The sequence below is a fragment of the Eufriesea mexicana genome, unplaced genomic scaffold (assembly GCF_001483705.2).
Source record: "Eufriesea mexicana isolate 0111107269 unplaced genomic scaffold, ASM148370v2 scaffold7569, whole genome shotgun sequence".
Lineage (NCBI taxonomy): Eukaryota > Metazoa > Arthropoda > Insecta > Hymenoptera > Apidae > Eufriesea > Eufriesea mexicana.
In genome coordinates this window covers 640904-661006 of record NW_016915373.1, presented here as the reverse complement: position 1 = coordinate 661006, position 20103 = coordinate 640904, and the positions used below count along the sequence as shown (strand labels likewise).

At 33.9% G+C, this 20103-nt stretch overlaps 1 protein-coding gene and 1 long non-coding RNA gene across 4 annotated transcripts; one reads left to right on the top strand and one right to left on the bottom strand.

Annotated features, from left to right (window-relative positions):
* Positions 1-494: 494 nt before the first annotated feature.
* Positions 495-19718, bottom strand: LOC108552680 (carboxyl-terminal PDZ ligand of neuronal nitric oxide synthase protein-like). 3 transcript variants are annotated; one of them, XM_017907337.1, is made up of 7 exons: positions 19279-19718; positions 12558-12705; positions 7070-7141; positions 6895-6984; positions 5839-5900; positions 5314-5422; positions 495-617 (listed from the first exon to the last, which is right to left on the bottom strand). In XM_017907337.1, the coding sequence occupies exons 2-7, from the start codon at positions 12663-12665 to the stop codon at positions 591-593; spliced, it is 468 nt and encodes a 155-aa protein (XP_017762826.1). In that variant the 5' UTR covers positions 12666-12705; positions 19279-19718; the 3' UTR covers positions 495-590. The 3 variants fall into 3 exon arrangements, with proteins under 3 accessions (XP_017762826.1, XP_017762824.1, XP_017762825.1); XM_017907335.1 differs by lacking the exon at positions 495-617 and adding an exon at positions 4527-4642; XM_017907336.1 differs by lacking the exons at positions 495-617; positions 19279-19718 and adding exons at positions 4527-4642; positions 14195-14494.
* On the top strand, positions 1413-4504 carry LOC108552683 (uncharacterized). The gene is made up of 5 exons (XR_001890568.1): positions 1413-1721; positions 1835-1973; positions 2039-2200; positions 2514-2715; positions 4428-4504. It is a non-coding gene; the product is annotated as an uncharacterized LOC108552683 (long non-coding RNA).
* Positions 19719-20103: the final 385 nt, after the last annotated feature.

Sequence of the window (20103 nt, the reverse complement as noted above, 5' to 3'; positions counted from 1 at the left end):
AACAAAAAAAAAAAGAAAAAAAAAAGAGAGAGAGAGAGAGAGAGAGAGAGAGAGAGAGAGAGAGAGAGAGAGAGAGCAAGGGAGAGAGAAGGCAGGTAGGGGAGAGCTTAAAGTGACACTGTACAAACGAGCTTTCAGAATGCGGAAAGCAACGCTTGAAATTCGCCTGTTTGCGTTCCGCTATTCCCGTTTCAAGCATCCTTCAGCCGGAGCGGTAATTCGGTCGAGCGATTCTACTTGGTGCTCCCTCGTGCTCCCTCTTAGTTTTGTGTACGATAACGAGACACGTTACACACGTTTAAAAGAGTTGGTTGGAGTCGTCGACTTCTCGAGGAAGATACTAGGAAGAGGGATGCTGAAAAGTGATTTCTAGGATTAGCTGTTATGGGCTGGTATGCAGTGAATATTTATGTCTTTCTTTTTTCTTTACCTCTCTTTAATGTAGGGAAGAAATAAATGTTCTTTGGATTTGTAAGGTTCGTGGAGTAGTTGATAGATGGCAGAATATATATCTTTTTGAGTGTTATTCTGAATTATCTGATTGTTTGGTTGTTAGAAGTGGTTCCTGTCTTCGCAGGGCATAGGTGTGTTTAGATTTGTCTGATTTGTGGATCAATCTGTAAATGATAAGACAGGATTTTTATAGGATTATTCAGTGTACCATGAAACAAAGCCAAGTAAAAAGAGATTAATTTTCTGTAACAAAATTTCTTAGAAGAGCTTTTCCCATTGGAAGATCCTGGCAGCCTAATGGCGCGGAACTTCAAACATCAGCTCATATAGATATCTCTGCAGAAGCCTAACTATACAACTCATTCTATTTCTAACCAGCCATTTCGGAGGCTTTTGAAATTGAGATATTTGAAATTTTAATTTTTAGTTGAAAATCTGCTTTGAATGACAAAATAGCCTGATAAAATTCAGTGATTTATATATAAATAAAAGAATAAATTTATCAGTTATTTTACTATACGTAGCTCAAACTGCAGAATTTTTATTTGATATTTAAATTACTATAAAAGATTACTAAGCATCTGATACAAGTTCATAAATTTATCGTTTATAGTTACTTAAAGTATTGCATGAAATATTAGTTTCATAGTACTTTGGTAGTCAGTGAACTCGAATAAAATATCAACGAAGCTACATGGATTTCATAGGATTGTAGTAAAACGTCGGGATAATAATTCTCCGCGCGCTTGATTTAAAATACCCGCCACTGGTATTCAAAATATTTTCAGACGATAATTTACGCGTGAACATCGGGGTTCGACGTATGGTGCGAGAGATCCGTTGCCGCGGGAGGAATATTTTTAAATCGTCTTATTACCGGTGGGCTCCTACAAACCAACGCTATATAAGTTAAAATTAACGTCTTGACAACGTGTATGACGCATAACGTGGCCTGTTGTACCAACGATACGATACCAGTTGTCAAAGTTCAAATAGTCGTCAAATATTGCATCAAAACAATATAAAATATCAAAGAAATTACAAAATTTCATTGGTTGTTTATCCGAAAGAATTGTGAAGCTGTGTTAAAATATAAACGAGTATACCATTGTCTTACTCCTGAAATTCTTTATAATATTCTACCCTATCGGTTTATGTAACTAAACATCTACAATTTCATCAATTATGACGCGCAAATTCCTATTTCTTAGAAACAATCGAAATTATGTTATGACGTTTATAAGAAATAATTTAAAGACAATATTTTGGTAAATTATTGAAGTCTTGTTTAAAATAAATTTTAGAGAGGTTATGTTCTTATTTGTGAGAGCTTTTATGCGGTTATGTAATATTAACATAGGAATGTAATTTCTTCTTGCAGAATAACTTCTTGTTCAAGTAAAATATTTTGAACAATTGATTATCATAAAGTAATTGATAATAGGTGTCACAGTTCGTTCACCAACAGCGTCTAATTTCAGCTGTTCTTCCTTGAAATCCAGCCACTTCTTGTTTTTCTCGTAAGTGTACACTTGAGCAACATAACCTTCTTCTTCGAATAATTTTCAACGATCTTTAATTATAGCATATTGAACTTGTCTCCGCAACGTTGCTTCGATAATCATACGAGAAAAATTCAAATAATATTGCAGCCTGCTCCTTTGCACATCGTTCATGCAAGTGTACGAAGAAAATAACGCAAAGGACAAAGTGACAAAGTTGATACATGTGCTCCGTTGGCTTTGAGGTATATATTGTTCTTAAGCATTAAAGCAAACGTCACAAGTCCGGGTCGTTCAAGGATACTCCCTACCTCTACTTGAAGTACTATTTCCATCGATACTTTCTAAGATACGTTGATTACAATAATACAGTCTTTGTATCTTCTTTCTTGTCACTATACATCTCTTTCACAACTCTTCTTATTTCTTTATGTTCCTGTTACTAATATATTATTATTATTATACATTGTTTAGTACATCATAATCAAAAGGACACTAAACTAATTTCACCTTTAAATTTTAAACCTAATAAGCTCTAACGTTTAATTTCTATTTCAGGAAAGTTGCAAGAAAAAATTTCGAAGAAATGGAAAGGAAAGAGAGACTTAAGTACGAAACACATTAATTCAACAGAAATAAGGAAAATTAGATATGTTACATTATCTCGCTGTAATACTTGCAATAACGACTATACCCAGAACTGGAGGTTGTTAAAATAGCCTACACTATCAGGCGCCACGGACGAGACTTGTTACACGAGGTAAAGATGAGGGAAAGAAAAAAGAAGGAAACTTTGTTGCGAGACATCTAAGCTTAGAACTGCCCACATCGCGTCACAATTTGTGTACAGAATCAGGTGTTCGCAGATCACTCGTCTCTGCATTCGAGGAAGGCACGATATTTTATTTCAAAGCATACAAACTTTCGTAAAAATGATCCTTCGCTTGAAAATGCGGACGTAACAAAACACTTACTTTTTCAGATTTCATATAAACTGCTTTTCCTTTTTTTCCCTTTTTTTTTGTTATGCAAATTTGGAAAGAATTGATCATAAATGTCACACACTTTGATACCGCCATTTTTAATATAAGATTCAACAAAGTAACATAAAGAAGCAATCAATTTATAAGTTGGTATAATTCTTAAAATCATCCTAGATATTTTCATTCCTCATTCATTGTATTTAGTATGTATATGGTGAAATTTGAAAACATCAAAATCGAAACATAATAATAATCTTTAATTTTAATCTTAATAATCTTTAAGCTCAAATTAAAATGGACAAGCGTAATCAAATAAAATCTTGTATTTCTCCTAAACCATGAATTTTTATTATCACTCGAAATAACATAACTGATTCAATTTTAATTTCAACATTTAATACACAATTTTCTAATAACCAATGAAAGTGACTTAAGATTATTTCAATTATATCAACTGTAGCAATGTTTGCTAAATCAAACTTCTGTAACTCTAAACTAAAACATAAAAGAGAAAAACAGAAAACTAAAAAGAAGTTGTTTAATAGTACAAGTACTACGCTGTTAATCAACATGTAAAAAAATATACATTAAAAAATTGCAAATAACGACTATGCGGTAAAGACGATCACGTGTAATTTTCAACCCTAATGATACCGTACAACATATTTTCGACTATCTACTCTAGGCGAACGTAAAATTATACGAGCCAGAACAGACGTTTATTATAATACAGGTAATGCCTATCATAGTTATAATCAACGAGCCAGTGTGGATAGAGCATTACACCAGCGATTTTATCGTCACACGATCTCTCGAAGCTGGCGCCCATGAGCTCGACTGAGAGGAATGGAAGGCACATTCTGCTTCCTTGGCAGCAATGCAACTTTGTTCCCTCTGCGTCACTAGCCAATTCTTTGACCAAACGACGACTATATAGCTAACGAGAACTGAATCATATCTAATAGTGCGCCATTCGTATTGAAATATTATGAAATAATTTATAGAAATGAATTTCCAGAAATTTTCAACAATACAATTGAATGGTTAAAAATTTTATAGCCTTGGAGGCTTTCAACCTATTACTAAAATTTAATTCAAATAGAAAAGATAATTTAAGTCTTAAAATAACTAGTAGTTTTAGAAAACTGAAAAACCTGAAGATAAGAAACATCTAGAAGTGTATGAACTCATAATGAGTTTGCTTAGTGTGTATCGAGAGTCTACAATCTATATATAAGTTTCTAAAAAGAAAATGTAAAGTATCGTGTAAGCTTAAGAGATATCTTAGAATCCAGGAAGTCATACAAACATTAGGGTCTTTCACCAAACTAAGAATATTACATCAATATTTTATAACTTCCTGGTTATACAATCGTTAATCCGCAATCTACTTTCATCATTTTTGATATTTTATTTACATTCCATACTTCAAATTCTATTCCTCCGAAAAACTCAGGAATGACCTCTTAACACTTTTATCTTCTTACAGCTTCCCGATCTTTCCAAGCACCATGAAGACCGAAACGCATCAAGACATTATCAAGAAATAACCTAACATCCTTTATCCACCTAAATTGCTCTGAAGATTTGCCAGAAAAACATAAATGACTATGGCGATGGTTCGGAGAAGGGGTTTGAGTTGATTCTAGCTGGGACGAGAAGAAGAAACGTAGGATAAGACGAAAAGAGAAACAGGAAGCCGAGCTGGAACATAAGAAAAAGGAGAGTGAAAGAAAAAATGAGGAGAAAGAAAAGTCGGAGAGCAAAAGTATACGTGCGTATGAAAGAACTGAAGAGGGATGGCTTGGTTATTTATAGGATTACAATAACGTGACTTGATGAAACGCCAGGCAACACAGACTTGTCGCGAGAATAATTGTAGGTATGCACGTGCACCGCGTAACATCATGGCTCAATGACTGTGTACGCCATGCAGAACCAAAGTTTGACTACGATCTGTGTTGAAATTCTTTGTTTTGAATCATTAGAAAGTCAATTGGAATGAAATTCTTTGAACGTTATGCTAAATGTTTTGAATTAAAATTAATGAACACTTTTAAAAATATTATTAAATATGATTTCCTTTTTAATGCAATACCTTCGGTTAATTTTATTATTGAATTTTATTTGATACTCTAAATCAATTTTAAGGTTGCATGTGATTTAAGAATGAGACGAGAATAAAATTTGTGAAGTGTATGAATATCGAAAATTGCGAATTGAAAATAAGTAATTTTTGCCTAATTAGATTAATTATATATTAGAAAATATATTAGATATCAGTACTTGAAATTTGATGGCATTGTAGATATTCAAAACTGTTCATCACATATACTAACATAAAATATGTAAATTATTTGACATATGTTACTTACCTTCTTGCTAGATTTGAAGACATTACATTTAAATGTGTTACTACTTCCATCGCGGGCAATATAACTAAAAATTTTCAAGTCATGGCTATCATGGGAGACATAGAATATCCTGTAACAGCAAAACAATCAGTTTAAATTACATTTATTACACTTTGTAGCTTTGAAGATTATATAAAATACAATAATTTTTTAAAAATTCTAAACAATCTTCCAAAATCTTTCTCAAATTTTTCCAAATATATTTTAACTACGACACAAATAATAATTAATTTTTTCTAAATTTTATTTCATGCTACACTGATTTGCATTCTGATAACATAGTAAAGTCAAAAATATTAAGAACTGTAAAAGACAAAATAATTTTGCCCAAATATGAGTTAATACTTTTCTCTTTAATTATGGAATATTCATGCCTAATTAAATTAAGGAGTGATCGAAAGTTGTACTAATTAGACTCGTAGCTAAATTTGTTCTTGCTACAGAATATGAAGGATGTTCCCATGAGAGGTGAACGATTCAGCTTACCTATATATGGGATGGTGCATTAGGTATATCTTATTTTCGTCCATCCACTGTTGCTGCTTCTTCTGTGAAAACAAAGGACAAATAACGACTCATTAATCCCATTATACGTAGGTTGATCTCAAACGAGGGAATTGCAGCATAGAATGGCGTGTCTCGAATGCAATATGACACCTCATTAAGGAAGAAATGTTAGAAATGTTAAGAATCTTTTATGCTTGCGTGACTGAAATAAGAAATATTATACGTTACATTACTTTTTTCAACATTCGATAATCGCATTTGCAAAATACGCATGAACATACGTGGTTCCATTTTAGAATATGTTAAATAATAATGAGCAACAACGGCTAAATATACAAAGAACATATACAAGCCGATATAACAGACCAAAACACATGACTCATTAAATCAGAATGTTTCTGGTAATTGGTATGTTTACATTAAAACATTACAATGCTCTCTTCAGTATCTTAATAGTAGATTTTAGTACCCCATTGGATTCCTGGACACCATACATTCTCGTTTATTTGTCGGGGACTAGATTTTATTGGGAAGTGAGATCTCATTCACAACGTGCAAAAGAAATCCTACAAAGGATATTCAATATTAATATTTATATTTAACAATAACAATAAAATTGATCCAAATAAAAGCAAAAAAGAAAAAAATTCGATATCGTGCATAGTACATGGTATTTGGTAATAATTGCCTGGTATTCAACTTTTACAACTTGATATTCCACAGCTGGCAGTGTAAATTTAGAATTTAATATTCTAAATATAGTATTCGAACCATAATAAATACTTAATATTCGTATTCGATATCAAATACTCCACTCACCATCTTCTGAAACCATAGCTATAGTCTATAATAAACGTTTACCCCTTCCCAAGGCCAACCGCGATTTTTAAATTTTCGCGCGACGAAATTGGCGGGAAGAATGAAAAGTGAAAAAATAAAGAGAGGGTTTTGAAAGAATAATTCTCAGTGTAATTACGGCTGACACGCAATAACCAACGACCAGCCGGATAAGGAACGTGAGTAGACGCCAATTACCTTCTTTTTTCGAAGAGTGACTTTCAGCCCGTCCACCGATACCTCCAGCGTCACTTTCTTCTTTTTGATCCCTTTGGCCTTGAACTCGTACTGGGGACAGAATAAGGCTGAAATAAACGAACCACTCGGCCTGCGGGGGCATCCGTATGGTTAATTAGAGATTATGCGAACTCACGCGGATTCTTCGCATCGCCGCCACGATCTCCACTCGGCTGGTCGGTCGAGGAACCTCCATAGAGCCGATGAACTACGGGCAAACGTATAAGAGAAGGAATTACAGACTGGATTTCTTATTACTTTTGTTCCTTTCTATATACCGGGTAGCAGATGTCGAGTCACTATGCGTGGTAGTAAGTCGATTATTGATAAATATTCCTAGCGAAACGCGGACCGAAAGTGTTAACGAGGTGACCAGGGATTTTTGAAAATTCTTTCTTTATTAATTCCTTTTCTCTTTCTTAAGTTTTTTTATTTTTTGGAATATAATTTATTCGATGATTATTCCTTTTTGTGATATTCGAGATTTCTGGCAAAGCATGGACCAAAAATAACAATGAAGTTACTAGGAATTTTTGAAGATCTTTTCTTTGTTTTCGTTACTTCCTGATCTGGATTTTATGCAATCGTAAAATCTTTTCACAACATTGTGTTATATTAATTAATTTAATTGATAATTGTTAAAAAGAAATTATAAATTTTGAAATAAATATTGAAATAAATTTTGAAACTCTATATGAAGACTGAAGTTTCAAATAGAGCGACAATCGTTTACAGAAAATTGGAAATTTTAATTTACATTTATAAGGTAACTTAAATTTTACAAAGTGATATTTCTTAATATTTTGCAATTAAAAATCATTTCCTGATAAGATATAAAAGTAAATAAAATAAACGAATTGAATACTTCGTACATATCGCAAACTCGCTCTTATCGAGACTTATTAAGTCGGAATATAAATAGGAAACTACGTATAAACGTGCAATTCTATTTTAAGCGAAAACTTATTTAAACAAGGAACGAGGTAAATTATTGACCGAACGCAAAGAACATCTGACTTCTACCACTGTTTTGGAAATGCCAAAACAGTTTGATTGGCCAGTCGGATATTACCAGCTAAAGATCAAAAGCAGATAGTCGAAAATAAATTCTAAAATAGGCTAAATACAATGCTTCTTTCATATCGACTAGCGATTTATCGAAACAAACCGCAAAATGTTTTACATTTTACTTATAAACATTCAACTGACTTTTATATCCATGATCTTTGATAAGCTAAAGTTAAATAAAAAAATAAACAAACGAAACAATGAAAAATATTAATTTCTAAATATCAATTAAACTCCTTTTTCAATATTAATTAAAAAGGAAAAAGCACTTCCATCGATTTCAAAATATAAAAAAATATAAAAAAGGTAATGAAAAAGAAAGTCACGAGGGAAAAACAAAAAAATTTTGTTTCAATTAAAAGAAAGAGATGGCATTCTGTACTTTGTGTTATGCTCGATGTATAACTTTGTATATTATAATTCATTCGAAGTTTCTGTATTAGTAATTCCCTTCTTCTCAGTTATAGGTTATGTTCGCGCAGTGTGTTGGGAAAGCGCAGAAACACGCTATACATTGGGTGGATGTGCTCGAACGCTGAACGCGGCTAGGTGGCTGTATTTAGAATTTCCCTATTGAAACGATGACCTGGCCACGTGTTCGACCAACTCGTTGCACACGTGGTCAACTCCCACGCACGGTACGAGGAACGATCGAGTTTCTCGAATTTGCGATCAATCGAGAGTGCAACGTAATGTATCGACCGGTATTTCTCACGGTGTTTTAAATATTTTACCACTCACCTCGGAGTAGCATTGAACGTATCATCTTTATATTTCTAGGTGACAAGATTATACACTCATATCTGGAATATATTACACCTCCTGCTCTATTGTAGTTTAATTAATTAAAAAATTGAATATACTTTAATGTTATAACTACCAACATACATTTTTAATAAAAATTTAATATAAAATATAAAGAAGAATATAAAGAAGTATTTTACTAAACACAACCTAGCAAAATTATTGACAAAATGGAAAATTTATCATACAATAAACTGAGGAATGTAAAGAGCACACAATGCACGACGAACCGTGACTAAGTTTCGTGAATATTCGTATCACGTAAAAGAAAAGCAACGCAGACGACGACCCTGCCAAGAGAATCACTCGTGGCTAAAATTATTGTAACTTTACTAGGGCGAAAAATTTCTTGAACGAAGTAGAACGCACTGGGTGGAATATATTTTGATTTACGACTGGTAAACTCTTGTTAACGATACAAAAATTATTTGAATTGAATACCAGACATATGAATGGTGTATTGCATGAAAATAAAATGATTGGTTTAAGCTACTTCATCTGAATTTAAAAGTTACATTTTAAAAGCTAATTAATTGACTTATTAATTTCAAATGGAACTGAATTTTACTGAATACAAGTAAAATTGAATTTGCATGCTTTCAGATTTATACGAAGGATATTTTGTTTCTCGTCATTCGAAACCTGAGATAAAGTGAACGTTCAGTGAAATCTAGACTTAAGAAAATGAAGTCTATTAATCTTCATCATGCCAGGAAAGAAGTAGACGCTAGGAAATTTTGACAAAAAGACAGTTCGCAAAATCTCACTCGCTTAACCCACATTGGAAACGTACAAGAAGAAAACCTAAAAAGTGAAACATTAAGACATTACAAAAATAACACAATAAAAACGAAGATATAATATATAAAAGAAATAACAATGTATAAAAAGAAAAGGAACAAAAAAATTCCATATCATAAAAAACACAATACTATTAATTTTACTAAAAAAATAGCATACCTGCTAAAAAATAATAAAAAACAAAAGAATCATATATATCTTCACCTCAATGTACAATACTCTTCATTAATAAAATCCAAGACCTAGTTATTGGCAGACTACCAAGCTATCTATTAATTCCTTGTTAAAATGTGAAGCTGCAGGCAGTCGAGCATTCATTTCCCTAAACAAAGAATAATTGTGCCGCAGGAAGTTAACCTTACAATATAGTAATAATAAACAATAATGAAATAATTAACATTTAAAAAATATAGGGATTACTTATTGTATATACATAAGCGTGTGAATGCCAAGTTACATAGCATCTGCAGAGGGTTAATCGCCCCGTTCGGAACGGACTCGGCACTGAAACAAGGTAAGGAAACCTAAACGTCAGCGGGAGAGGAACGACTCGAGAATGCCGCGAATAGCCGCAGAGATCCCTTGCGAAGTGACCGCTTTACAGTGCCGCTTTACGAGCTTACGTACGCGAAAGCTTTAACCTTTCCGAGAAACGAACGCGTATCGCTCAAATAAACATGTGCACAATGACGTCACGCTCCTGCTTCTTTCTGCGGTAACCAAAAATACCTACGTTCTGTCGCGTTATTGTCGCGATTGTTGCATACGGCACGCAGCATCGATCAAGCACGTACATAACCACCGTTCAGCTTTCTTTACGGTCGATGGTAAATTGAGGATAATTCACAAGACTCCATCGTTCCAAGCAGTGAATGGATATTGATTTTCAACTTTTCGCATTGAAAGTCTACTATAGGAAGTGCTATACTCCTGTATTAACGATTGTTCTAGTAGACTATCCAGATTCTATTGTCAATTTTTCAGTGATCGCGAAACACGGAGTCGCGCGATTGCGCAGGGCACACTGGAATTAAGGCATGCGCACTCGCATCCGCTAGTCGCTGCACGGGACTTGTGATTCTATTTGAATAAGTTCGTATCAAACATAACTAATTTAAACTTTCCGTAGGTCTAAATATTGACCAAAAATGTATTTTATGGCATGGTTAACGCTGTAATTAGTTTTCTAGGATAATATAACAAGACTACAGTATAAAAATGGAAAAAAACTGGTAACCTGTACATACGCAGATACACTCCCAATAAACAGATCAACCGTATTCGTAAAGGAATGATACGCTTTTTAGTTTCCCAGAAACTAATTTAGACGGCCCAAATTGTGCAGTAAATTACAGCGTCGCTCGTCAAATATTTCGGGAAAGCGAGATCACCGTGACTGATTTCACGGTGCAATTGAAACGAGACGATGTACGTAACTTTAGTTACTTTTCTGCAATATTTACGTTTTTAAAAATTAAATCCAAAAATTGTAATAAAAATTATGAAATTCTTTATCTCTCTCTAGCGTCCGCGCCCACCGCACAAATTACAACGGGGAAAACAAAATTAGTCGATAATTTATAGGACTTACACTTCAAATATAAAATTATCTGATAAAATGTGCTATGATAAAATTTGCTCAATATCAAATTCAAATAGTATCTCCATCAGTATTTAACAGAATGTTATCTTAACAACCAGAATTATCATAATTAATAGTTCCAACTTAAATAAAAAACCAGAAGATTTGAATTATGTTCGATAAAGAAACAAATGATAAGCACAGAATTTATCTGTTTTGTATACACTATGATCACGGAATATAATCCAGAGATCCGTTAGACAGTTGGTGTTTCCATTCTCATTTCAACACTTTTCTTGGCCAGTCGTATTTTGAAGATTTAACGTTCACCTCCCGCGAAATGACTGTCCGCGTTGATGTTATGGCTGTAACAACCGCTAGTATTCGGAAGACAACGCCTCCTACCAGAAATTACGTTACGTCGAAACGATAAAGTTGGTTACTACCGTTGCTACACGTTTTCCCGGAAGTGAGTTAAAATGGAATGATTGTTTGCGCGTGACTGGACCACACTTTATTTTCATCGAAAACGTGAGATTTTACAATGTGAATAATAGATATAAATTATAGAGCTATGTATCGTATGCATAAACTATAGTATGCACATTCTTAATGCATCCCTTATTAGGAACTTGTAATCGTAAGAATCATAAATAATTGTAAAATGTCGACCATAGGAATGACCATAAATTGGAAAAGGAAAACTACGCGCCGTATTCGATACGAAGAACTTTTAAACTTGTGAAACTATATACATGAAGGTTCTCTAAGGTTATATGACGCGATATTGTAATCTTCCCGATATAGCGAGGACTTAAATTAAAACATTTAGTAGCAACATCAATAAATGCAGTCACACCAGAGTTTCATACATTATTTTTCAATAGGAACTGAACTAGATTATAGTATTACTTTATGAGATTCCTTAACCTCTCAAATTTCCCGTAATTCCTTCGTCCAGATGTTTCAACGTGTAAACTTTAATGAGATCAATTTTACTGCCTTTTTATATCATGAGATACTACGTAAACAATTTACGTTTCGTACGATTAGATGAATATACCTATAAGAAAGCATAACACACGTGGCGCCACCCTTGAAACGTAGTCGCGAAACGGACTATTCCAGAATCGTATTACAAGACCCCGAGAGTGTGGCGATCTCGAAGTAGAATGATTTAATTCGAGTTCTAATCCTAGAATATTTAAGGTTATATCGAGAAATTCTCGATCGAATGTGATCGAATCGTAACGTGGCAATTTCTTTAGCATCACGTGGTTATCCACGGGCAGGAGTGAAGGAAGCTCAGCGGCTTAGGAGCCTACATTCGTTAAATGTAAACAATCGAGAAGCGTTTGATTCTAATTACCTTGGCGTGGAAGACAATTCCACGATGGAACGCCTCCTCGCTGTGTAGCGGTATCCTCGTGTCATACTCGTCATTATGCACGAGATTGTATTGCTTCTTAGAGGGCATGCTTGGCCCAGCTTCATCCGATTATGCTCGTCCAGTCTCGCTGAAACATATCATTATTGCCTCGTGTTATCTTCACTCGTCAAAGTTTTTCTAAAAAGGCAAATGGTCTTTTAACAGTATCATGATCAATTTTTCTTTCTTTTTGTTCTATCCTCTACCTCTGCTTCTATGTTTAACGACTAAAAGTAAACCAAGCTACGCTGTTCCTCTAGATACTTCCATCGTTCTCACGTCTTTGCAATTGGCTGTTTGAACGACTGTAAAATAGCTAATTTCGAAACGCTACAGCTTTCGAATCTTACCATGCTAATGATTACTACCGAACTCTAATGGATTCTTTTTCCACCGGCTACTTTCTCTTCTAGAGGTATTAGACAATTTATGAAAAATATACACACGCGTAAAGCTCTTAATCAATCTCCTGGAACCAGAATTTTGTTTGCAAAAAGAGAAAATTATAAATGGTTGTAATTAAACATGTGACTTTTAAGTGAGGTCTATTGTAAAAGATACTTTTGATTAACATTCTATCAGTTGTTCAATGTGAACATGGAGTCTATGTTCTGAATACAAATTAGCCTATCTATCGTATAATCTTCTCGATTATCCCCCTATAATTATGTAGTTGTTTATCCTTGTAGATTTCTGTCTTCATTTAACATATTAACTAACACATCCCTCGATGAAGCAAATATAGGCAAACCAATATTAGTTATGACAATCTTATTCCGTGCAAATATAAAAGTGATAGAACGCATGCTTAACAAAAATTAAACAATATATATAGGAAAAAGTGATTATGATATATTCTACGTTATCATAATCGAATTCAAGAGAAAGAAATGTCTATAATGTCTGCAACTACTACAAATTTTCATTCTACCGACAAAAGTATCGAATATTCCTTCATTTTCCTTTCCACACAAGCTGTTGTAAGAACCAATTCTGGGAATAGAAAAATCATACCCTGGTCTGACAAATTTTTATGAATTCGAATCATATGGTAAAGCTCTACAGGGCTAATTGTAAGTCCAACTTCCACTGGGTATGTCCAAACAAACAGCAAAGAAACAGATGGGGGCACCAGTCTCCATTGTGTTATTGGTCTTGCATATTACGCTTCGATTAAGATACCTTCTTTTCATTCTTCATATTATCGAAATTACGCGTGATCATTAGACAATAGACGTTTAAAGGTATCATAAATTCCTCCATCTCGAACTCGTGCACCTTATACTTTCTTTATAGAAACTACGATTTTGTTGAGTAAACTTTACACTAATGTATGTCCGTCTATATATCCTAATTTCCTAAAATTCAACATCAAACTGGATGGTCCATCATTCTCAAGAAATTCATCTTTGCTATTGCAAATTACTCGCCACTGAGTCTGTATGATCCTATGCTTTCCAGCTTATTGAATGGATTTTCTGAAAATAGTACGATTTCTATTTAAGGCTTGGAAATTTAAGAAAGAAAAAGAGAAAGAAGAGAGAGAGAATATCTAAGAACAGAACGACGAATTGAACCTGTATGTCCACGTGCTACAACTGGTACCGCGTTCAAGGTCAGCCATGAGCATAGCTGACGCACGGCTGACGTTTTCTGATCGAGCTGTGCACCAGGCCGAACAAAAAGGCTTGTCAGAGCCTCAAGATAGCATCGAGGCCGAGAATAAGCACCGATTTCCTGTGCTCGCGTTCGATGTACGAGTCTCCCTCCGATTGGCCGTCTCTCATTCATGGCAAGGAAGTGCCAGGTGGCCGGTCCTTTACCGTGAAAGTGTTTAACTCCCGATTTTGTGTTCCTGTCAATGTCTGTTTTAATATTATTAAGTTAGTGAAAACCAAATGACGAAACAAATCTAATTTTAGTATATTACTGTGTTCAAAATTCTTTGTTTTATACAGAGTGTCCCAGCAACTGTAGTACAATCGAGAGGGAGGTGATTCTACGTGAAAAAACGAATCGAAAATAAAAAATAAAATTTTTTGATTCGAAGCTTCGTTGTCGAGAAAATCGACTTTGAACATTCACCGAGTGCGCGTGCACTTAACTTAGACAGGTGGATCAGTATACCAGTGTGCTCAGTGGATGTTCAAATTCGATTTTTTCGACAACGAAGCTTCGAATCAAAAAATTTTATTCTTTTCTTTCGATTCCTTCTTGCATGTAGAATCACTCCGTTGATAGGACACCATGTATAGTATGTAAATAGTACATTAAAATAAAAATAACCTTATAGCATGCATAATAAATTAACTTTTCATGTCTCTTTCAGCCTCGTTCTCAAAATGTTATAGAAGCTCATAGGATTAATCTCATTCTTATCAAGCAGTCTTCTGAAAAATGGAAAATCACTCGGAATTAGGAATATAATCTTCTTTTGTTAGACGTGAGCCAACTATTATCTAAAGATTCAAATAGAATTGAGCATGAAATTCATCGTGTACCGTATTTATGAAAATTTTTCTATTCGACTCAAAAGTTCCAGGAGAAACGTAATTAAAATAAAAATTCTAAAAATTTCGGAATTTAAATGCGAATAAAATTTATTAAATAATTAAATTTTCATAATTTATGTATCAACGATATATGGAATTACTAATTTTATTGTATTAGCATGTATTAATCTTAATTGCAGTAACCTAACAATATATCTACTAGTGTATTTCAACTGTAACATTGTTTCATATATCGTGAAATATTGATGAGATATCGATAGTTTAGGTATAATCGATAAACGCCTTTACAATTCTCTCCTTTGATAAATATTTAATAAACCTAACCTCAACACTTTTACACTTGTATTTCCAACCCTTCAACTAAAACAACGTTACACACACTTAATTGGACGTACACACAGACTCGTTAAAATTACAGTACGTTATAAGGGGTGCGAGAAATTCTAAGGCCTGCGTGAAATTCAAAGAACAAATCCTCGAGGGGAGAAACTCGACGACAGAAGCCGTGTGTATCAATCGTACAATTGACTTCCCAAGATTTCATCGTGACGGTAATTCCATTAGTCTCTTCCGAAAATAAAATTCCGTTCGACTGCAGTGCCTCTAGACCAATTACATTCACTGACACCTGCAGTGCGTTGAACGTAAATTGTTTTCAGAGCAGAGAATGAAAATGTAGATACGTACATAACAGGAGAATATAGATATACTGTGTTGGTAAGTATTGAACGTTACATGAAACGAAGAAAAGAAAAACGATTTGATTTGGACTTATCGACCGAGTTCGTGATTCATGTCTAAAATGATTCATCCCAATGGGTAAGTCGATACATAGATTTCGCGGATATTGAGCGTGCAGCAGGACGATAGGTTAGAAAGGTGTTACACACTTTATTAAAATTTTGTAATAAATGATTTGTGAGGGAAAGCATTAATAATGGTTAGAAATTATATAGAAATTCTTAAAAATGTCTAATCCGATGCATAACGCTTAAAACAAGACTAAAAAAATTAAAATTTTACAGAGAGAAATTGATTAATGGACAATAGGAAGAGTTATTTCTTATATAAAATCCATTCTAATACATACACTGAAAAACATTGATTATTATATGATATAAACTCCTTCATCGCACCCGTTATAGGAAGCCTTGGAAACCATAAGGATGGGATGGAAAAGGAGAAGGAACAAGAGACAAAGAGGAAACAATAGACAGGAACCTTAAAGCAGTAGGACAGGCCGTGATTGGATTTATTCTTCGAACTATAATTCATGCTATATTCTGTTGGCTGGGTTTGTTTGTAAACGAATTCACGGGCCACATAAAGCTGCGATCTAGCTATTTTGTTACACGCGGCAGCTGCAGCTTTATTCACCGTCTTACCGTTCCTCGATGGTTACAGAACATAAGGATATACGAATATATACATACCTGATTTCTAAACCGAATCTGTGAATCGTAGAAAAACAAATGGATCAAAGTATATTATTATATTAATAAAATCCAAACATGTTATTGAAAATACAGAGAGCATTGTAAGGAATAAATATCATTGAGATATTAATAACCTTAAAATAGATGGCGCTACTGTCTCCTTAATTCTTACTTGATATGTTACTAAATTTTTCCCTTATACGTAATATATTGTTATGGGTGTATATATTAAAATTAGAATGGAGAAAATACTAGGAAGCATTGAATGATAAAATTTTAGAAATTACAAGAGCAGATAAAGAAGAACCGTTGAAGTAGGAAGTAATTTCAAGACATTCGTTTTAACCAGCCAATTGATATCCATGGAATTATGAAACGAAGTAAAAGAACCGTAACAGTTTCTGATACTATCTCCAACCAGAAAGTAATATTTCCTGGAAAAGGAGTGACTAAGTTTATTTCTTACAGAAAAATGATTGGATACGGCACAATGTTGTCTAAATGTCTGCTCTGTTACAGTTAGAAAATAAATAACGAATTTTAAGATTCGATTAATTTTATTAATAAATATTCAAACAAAAACTTAAAAATTTTACTTGTTTCTTTTTTTTTATTAGTCTTATTTTACATATATTTACTAGCTTTTTAATTTATTTAAATGTACCAATTTATTTTTATTTATCTTTTTATTTAAAATATTTATAACGAATAGGATTAATATGAGTAAATAAATTAAGAACATTTGTTAATCGTAATTGTAGAGACATTAATATATGTAATCATACAAACTATTGTTTAATTTTTATTGTTCATGTCTTTTTCAATTTCAATTGAACTAGCTTCTGTCCTCCACGACAGGAAAACTGAACTAAGTTACAAAGAAAATAAGATTTACATTCAATACCCATACTCTTTCTCAGTAATATAGCGAATATCTATTGGACGAACATTTAATGTTCAGAATTAATTTTTAGAAAGTTACATATTCGTGGTGCGAAAAATTGCTACTAACGTTTGATTTATTTTTAATGAGCTTACTTTCCTAAGGAAAAGTTAATTCTCCAACTTAAAGATCGAAATAAGATATAAATTCGAATATTGAAAAAACAAAATTACTCATTAATAATGAACTGAAAAGTTATACTAATTATACAATATATTTAAAAAAAGACTTATTAGAATAAATAGTGTGCATATGCCAGCGCGGGTAAAACGAACGTAGTAGTTAGTCATTAAAAGGAATGAAATAAGTATGCAATAGCTATCGAGTGTAAAAAATTATAGGTTAAAAATCCTGAAAGAGTTAGTTATTAAAGAGATAAAGAATTGCGTCGAAACGTAGAGTTCAAGTACCGCCGGAGGATGCATCTTTGTGCGCACCTGAATTAAGGTAGCGTTCACACGAACGCGATCAAACAAAGCTACAACCCACGTCCAGCTATGGTGGCAATAAGTATGGAACGGTAAATGCGCGCCGCATACTCATTTCACGATCCGTCTTTCTGATCTATTTGTAATGCGACATCCATCGTAAACAGAATTCGAGAAGGAAACAAGCTTTAACGTGATCTTCTCGTGTAATTCCTTACTTTCTACACTAACGCACGAAATTAACAGGTTCCCCATTAGTTTTTCAAAATGGGCACGGAAGGTCGTGTGAAACGATATTTCCAATGGTAAATCTACACCAATTCCACGGGATTATGACATATGAACTGATATCATAATTAATAGATTATAATTATAACAGTGGAAAAATATAGACCAATAAATGTGTAGATAAATATTCGGAATATTATTATACGACGTAGAAATAATTAAAATTTGAAATCTAGGGAGAATCTAGGGACATTTTACATTTTTAGCATAGCATATATTTTAATTTGAATGGAATAAATGATGACCACAAGGTTATAAAAAATAAAATATCTAGAATATATTATACAAGCAATATGTCAACCTTAAAAAATTATTTTCACGAGGTTGTAAATTACACAATTTATGGGTATCAATCAATGTTCACTGTTTATAAATATTGCTTGACAAACAGGTTGCAGAGACCCAATGGAAACTGAGTCAAAGTGAAGGATCTCATTTAGCCACCCCACGTGCTATTGAACGCGTTTTACGGCCTGTGAGCATATATCCCGCTACTTTCGCACGAGTCGTTAATTTCAGTGCGAAATCCATCGGTTTTCATGATTTACAACGTAACGCTCCGGTATACGTTGCTCATTGGAGGAACGGCATAGAAACGAAAGCTGAAAACAAAACCGTCGCAAAGAAAACGACAAGAAAAGGGAGTCCGCGCATAGGGAACGTACGGAAAGCATATCTATAGACGAATCCAATCATTCCACTGTGAAACGTATGAGCATAAACTTCTGTCTAAATTATTCATCGTAAATAATCGACATACGTTTAAAACAAATTCGTATAATAAAAAGTGTATGAGATACATAAAAGAACCTCTATCGATAAATAATCGATCGAGTTGTTTGAGATTATTTCTAATAAGAATCATAATTACATTAAATTGGAAATTTAAAAAAGAAAGAAATCTGATCATAATCATCATAATAAATAAATACAAATAGCTTTTGGTTCACTTCGAAGTGATATTATTTACTACAATAATAAAATTCATCAATTATGTTGTGTAATAATCGAATGTACGGATAAATTTAATGCTTCCATTGATAAAAATCTTACCTGCCAGACGATTGGACGATCGAAGTCGGGTAGTCCTCATTAACTGGTTCGATTCGCGTTTTTGACAAGAACGACCGAGACACGGTCCTTGCACGAAAATTGGTTCTCGTTGTGGATGCAGCTTAACGATGGAAGGCAGGCCAGTCAGCCAGGAGAAATATGCACACATTCAGGTCCTACCGTTCGTGAAGGACCAACACTGACGCCCCATGGCGCGATCATACACTACACACAGAGACCGCCGACCTCTCTCTTCTTGGAAACAGATGACAGAGTGACTCGGTCACTGTAACCCACGAGACGTCCCACGGGAACACCTTTATGTCGCGATCTTATACAACGCAGCGCAACCACTTGATCATTGTACGAGGCTCCATTGGTCTCCACTCTCTTCGTCCTGCTTCTTTCCTCTTTTCTTTTTCTTCCTCCTCGTTCGTCTGTTCTTTTCACGGTGAACGCAAGAACTCGTAAGGCTCTTTTGTACGCAAACCGAAGTGACCGCGTGCTAACTCGAATGATTCACAGAAAGGGAACGACACACAATTTCACTGATGTACGTATGCATGAGATAATGAAAAAAGGATATGAAACAATCATTCAAATTGCACCACTACCTTCACATTATCTTTGAATAACGTTGAATTTATGCGATATCTTCGATACACCATGTTCGATTCACCGTGACTCCTAATTCCTTCTTCTATTAAACGGTTTTCATACGTCTTATGCTTCTGCACGACACTCACATTGTTTTTTCGTTCATTTCGTTTTTCGATCTAACTATCGAATCATAAAGAACAAGCGCGCGCTTTGAATATGCACCAT

What these genes read in the sequence shown, in the direction of transcription:
- LOC108552680 (XM_017907335.1), bottom strand. Translation starts at nt 12,665, where the DNA reads ATGCCCTCTAAGAAGCAATACAATCTCGTGCATAATGACGAGTATGAC. An exon ending in GAATTGTCTTCCACGCCAAG is followed by an intron (nt 7,142 to 12,557) that starts GTAATTAGAATC and finishes GTTTGCCCGTAG; the next exon opens with TTCATCGGCTCTATGGAGGT. An exon ending in TCTTCAAATCTAGCAAGAAG is followed by an intron (nt 4,643 to 5,313) that starts GTAAGTAACATA and finishes CTTATGTTCCAG; the next exon opens with CTCGGCTTCCTGTTTCTCTT.